The 4,683-nt window shown below is 30.2% G+C and overlaps 1 protein-coding gene across 1 annotated transcript; it reads right to left on the bottom strand.

Annotated features, from left to right (window-relative positions):
- Positions 1-2,395: 2,395 nt before the first annotated feature.
- On the bottom strand, positions 2,396-3,863 carry LOC145801913 (short-chain dehydrogenase TIC 32, chloroplastic-like). Its single transcript, XM_082893771.1, has 3 exons — positions 3,708-3,863; positions 3,244-3,290; positions 2,396-2,854 (listed from the first exon to the last, which is right to left on the bottom strand). Exons 1-3 carry the CDS (start codon positions 3,826-3,828, stop codon positions 2,780-2,782), a joined length of 243 nt encoding a protein of 80 aa, XP_082749897.1. The 5' UTR covers positions 3,829-3,863; the 3' UTR covers positions 2,396-2,779.
- Positions 3,864-4,683: the final 820 nt, after the last annotated feature.

The raw sequence follows: 4,683 nt of genomic DNA on the forward strand, positions 1-4,683 counted from the left end.
TGATAAGAGGATTTTGACCAAATCAATAAATGCTGAGTTTTTTTTTTTAGAAAAAAAAAATTCAGATTGGGATATTGAAACTCCCACAGATCTTGGAGTTAAAAACCCTTTTTTGCTTAATATATAGTATATATATATATATATATATATATAGATTATAAGATGAGATAAATAAAATGCTATCTTATTATAATGGATGAGATCTTATAAAAGAACGTTTAAAGATGAATGTCCTCCTATTTTATTGTGTTTACAATTATCTATACATGTGAATTGTGATTTTTAAATTTTTATTTTTTATTTTTTAAATGTCTTCTTTTTTTTCTTTTTTATATTATATTAAAATTTAATATTTTGATAATAATCATAAGTGTTTGATTTTTCAAAGAATTAAATGTCTTTTTTTTATTATTATATTATATTATATTATATTAAAGTTTAATATTTTGATATATATAGATTATAAGATGAGATAAATAAAGTGATATCTTATTATAATGGAGGAGATCTTAAAAAAAAAACGTTTAGACATGAATGCCCTTCTATTTTATTGTGTTTACAATTATCTATACATGTGAATTGTGATTTTTAAATATTTTTTTATTTTTTAAATGTCTTCTTTTTTTTATATTATATTAAAATTTAATATTTTGATAATAATCATAAGTGTTGGACTTTTCAAGGAATTAAATGTCTTTTTTTTTGTTATTATATTATATTAAAGTTTAATATTTTGATAATAATCATATGTGTTGGACATTTCAAGAATTTTTTTTATTATTGTTATTAATGCATTAAAATGTTATTATGATGGATAATAATCATATGTGTTGAGACTTTTCAAGGAATTCATGTGTTGGATTTCAAAGAATTTTTTTTATGCTTGTTCTTAATGCATTAAAGTATTATTATGAGGGCAAGACTTGGGAGTTGGGAGAAGTTAATAAATGTTAAGATTTTTTTTTTAAATCAAAAAATCAGGAAATTTAGATTGAGAGATTGGAGCTCCCACAAGGCTTGGGGTTAAAAACCCCCTTTTGTTTAATATATAGTATAGATAGATACTAGCCTATACTATATATAGTATAGATACTAGCATATCACCCGTGCTATGCACGGGATAATTATAGATATTTTATATTTATTTTAGATTTTTTTTAATATATAAATTATATTTTTTAAGATTTTTTATAAAAATAATTTAACAATCTTATCACTAACCATAGTGTATGGGAGAAGTTGAAAAGGATACTGCAGTAACTATACATGGATTGTATCTATAATTATTTGTATGATGAGATTTTAAATGCTGATTAGGAAATTTTGACCAAATCAATAAATACAGGCATGTGGAAAGACATGTGCATTGAAAAAATTTAATAAATGCTGATTAGGAGATTTTGACCAAATCAATAAATGTTGAGATTTTTTTTTTAAATAAAAAATAAAAAATATAGAAAATTCAGATTGAGATATTGAATCTCTCACAGGCCTTGGGGGTTAAAAACCCCATTTTACTAAATATATAGTATAGATAATATATAATACAATATATATATATATATATTTATATAGATTATAAGATGAGATAAGTAAAGTACTATTTTATTATAATGGAGAAGATCTTATAAAAAAAAGTGTCACTACAAAAAATATGACTTTTTGCGACGGTAAAATACCGTCGCTAATACTCCTAATGCCGTCGCTAATACTTTTTGCGACGGCAAAATGACTTTTTGCGACGGCAAGAGGGGGTCGCAACTGCAGGGGTTGCAAAAGAGTTTTTGCGACGGTAAGTGCCGTCGCTAATGTTTTGCGACGGCATTTTTTACCTTTTTGCGACGGCACCGTGCAGTCGCTAATAACGTTTGAAATTTCTTGACTTTTTTGCGACGGCCCTATTTTACCGTCGCTAAAAATGTTATTTGAGACGGCAAAAAATACCGTCGCTAATAGTCTTTTTCTTTAAAAAAATACTGTTTTTGCGACAGTGTGGTTCCGTCGCAAAAAGTATAAAAAATATAAAATTTTCTATTTTTTGCGACAGTGTAATGCCGTCGCAAAAAATATTAAAAAATAATAAAATTTTTATTTTAAATAATAAAATTTCTATTTTTTGCGACAGTATAATATCGTCGCAAAAAGTAAAACCTATAACAAAATTAATAAAAATATTAAAAATTTCTATTTTTTCCGACAGTGAAAAGAGCTGATTATTTACATTCCATTCACAAAAACATCATAACAAAAAATAAAAATAAAAATTGATCAAACCATCAAATTCAATATTTTACAAAGAATAATTAAATTGCACATCCATTTGTGTTGATTAACTTTACAAATTTATAATTATTATTGTAAAAACATGCACATTTTTTCTAATTGCCGAGCTGGATTAAAAGAATAAAACTATTTACATAGAAAACCGTTCACAAACAAGACGTAAAAAGGTGAGCTCTATCCTCTTATACTTCGTATATAAACTATTTAGCTTCCATCCAGCATGTCTATCAAGTTGATTATGAGAAAAGATTACAGCATGTACTGAACTTATGTCAAAAGCTCACAACATTAAATTCCATAAATTTACAGCTATTCAAAGTAGGTCTGTCACACAATAGGGTTTCATAACACTTAAAACTTAGGACAAAATGCTTTCATTCTACACAAATCAATTCAACAAAAGCATCACTTAGGATCAGTCAAGCTCAAGCTGAAATCCCACAATTTCTTCGCCAAATCGGCATCTTTGGCCTGAGCGGTTGGTTTGGCTATGTTACTATTCGAAAAATACTCCCCCGTTACCCCCCTTGACTTGCGGATGCAATGCCACATAGCATGTAGTTGCCGCCCCCTACAACCACAACCGTTGAAATTAATTACCATACCGTGTCATAGAAATACCCTATATAAAAAAAAGGTTGACCATGTTTCCTCGTCAAGTGAAGCCATCAAGATGTTTGTACGTGCTAATTTTCCATAAACAAAAACAAAGAGAAGTTAGGAAACACCTACATTTTCATTTTTGTGGGAATATAGTTTTTGAAAGTTCAGAAAACAATTAAAAAGTGTTTCCTACAAAATGGGTGTATTCAAAAAACTTTCCTGAAAACAATTTGGGCAACAACTTTTTTTGTGTCAGCTTTTGTTTTTCTGTTTTCCACAACAGAAAACTAGAAAACAAAATTATGTTCAAAGAAATACTGTTGTGCGTCTTAAATATAAAAAAGACAGAGAACAAACCTGCGCAGCGTTTTTCAGCACATATTTACCAACCAGATTAACTAAGCCTGCAACAGACAAGAACCAAAGCAGTAATATCAGTCTAAAAACCATGATGAACCTTATGAGACAATTAAGTTTCAACTATCCATGGCTTATTTTGTTTTAAAAGACCTATCAAATTTGTAACCATACTTCATGAACAGAACTCTTCCGGTACAGTTACATATTTTGCAAAATATCCCAGGTAAAATATCAAATAAAATGGCACACAATCTACATACTTCAATTAAAAATAAAAATAAAAATTGTCTACCAAGATTTTTGTACTGATCCAAAACAAGCATCACTGCGGCTTCTTCTTTTCTTTTTCTTTGTCTTTTTTTTTTAAATGCAAGCGAACCACTACCAATCCAATAAATTGGAATATCCACAAATATACTTTAAGAACATAGCTATATGAATTTCAAGGCTCGGAGGTTTACCATCAAGAAAGCCGTGGTGACGCAGAAGGTTGGTGGCAATGGCTCCAGGATGAAGTGAATTAGCAGTTATCTTCACCCCTTCTTCCTGGTTAATTATACAGAAGACAACCCAATATGCCATTTAAATGTTCAGTCCAGCATATTATTACAAAAATAATTAAATAATGAAGCAAAGGTACAAGTGACTATTCTCATAGAGTCAGGACCAACTGATTGTACCTATCATGAATTTTGAGTTGCAACAATACATGAACTCTCTATTGTTAAAATATATCCAATAAGTCTATGAACACAGAATTGGAACCAGAACCAAAAAAACAAGTGGAAGGATAAGATTTATGAAAAGTGGCTCCACCATCAAATCTTGTCCATTTATGTGCTTTTTGTGTCCAGTTTTGTGTTCAGTTTTTGTGTTACTGGCATTGTTGTTGTTAATATAATATTGCTAATTGTATAACTTTCTCTTTTCACTTTATTCTTTCGGTGATTTCAATCATCACTTGGTATCCAATGTTATTTCTTCTCTCTATAAAGAGAGAGTTGATTTCTCTTGTAAAGATACATCACATACAATACACAGAAATACAGAGTTATTCATTTTGCTCTCTCTCCCTCTCTTTATCAATTTATCTTACATGGTATCAGAGCTAGGTTAACAATCTAGTCATTTTGCTTCATCGGCGGGCGGCAGTCTCGCCTTGGCCGCCCGCCGGACCTCTACACATACCTTCACTCCGCTGCCACAAATTATTCTTCTTGATCTTGATCTTCTTATTGTTGCTGCTAGTTCAAGCTCTCAGCCTTGAACCTCAAACACATGTATCCCAATATCTGCTCCTTCAGATGGTGTCTTTCCTGGACTTGCATCTGCATCACAGCAGAATTTTAACCAGTCCTTGGCACAAGTCCCGTCAATTGGGCAGCAGCAAATATCACCGCCACAGAAGCCACTTCAATCGCCACAAGACTTGCCATC

The sequence above is a fragment of the Camellia sinensis genome, chromosome 11, assembly GCF_055761805.1.
Source record: "Camellia sinensis isolate YWXY chromosome 11, ASM5576180v1, whole genome shotgun sequence".
Lineage (NCBI taxonomy): Eukaryota > Viridiplantae > Streptophyta > Magnoliopsida > Ericales > Theaceae > Camellia > Camellia sinensis.

What these genes read in the sequence shown, in the direction of transcription:
- LOC145801913 (XM_082893771.1), bottom strand. Translation starts at nt 3,828, where the DNA reads ATGGCATATTGGGTTGTCTTCTGTATAATTAACCAGGAAGAAGGGGTG. An exon ending in TCACCACGGCTTTCTTGATG is followed by an intron (nt 3,291 to 3,707) that starts GTAAACCTCCGA and finishes TGTCTGTTGCAG; the next exon opens with GCTTAGTTAATCTGGTTGGT. An exon ending in TGCTGAAAAACGCTGCGCAG is followed by an intron (nt 2,855 to 3,243) that starts GTTTGTTCTCTG and finishes TTGTGGTTGTAG; the next exon opens with GGGGCGGCAACTACATGCTA.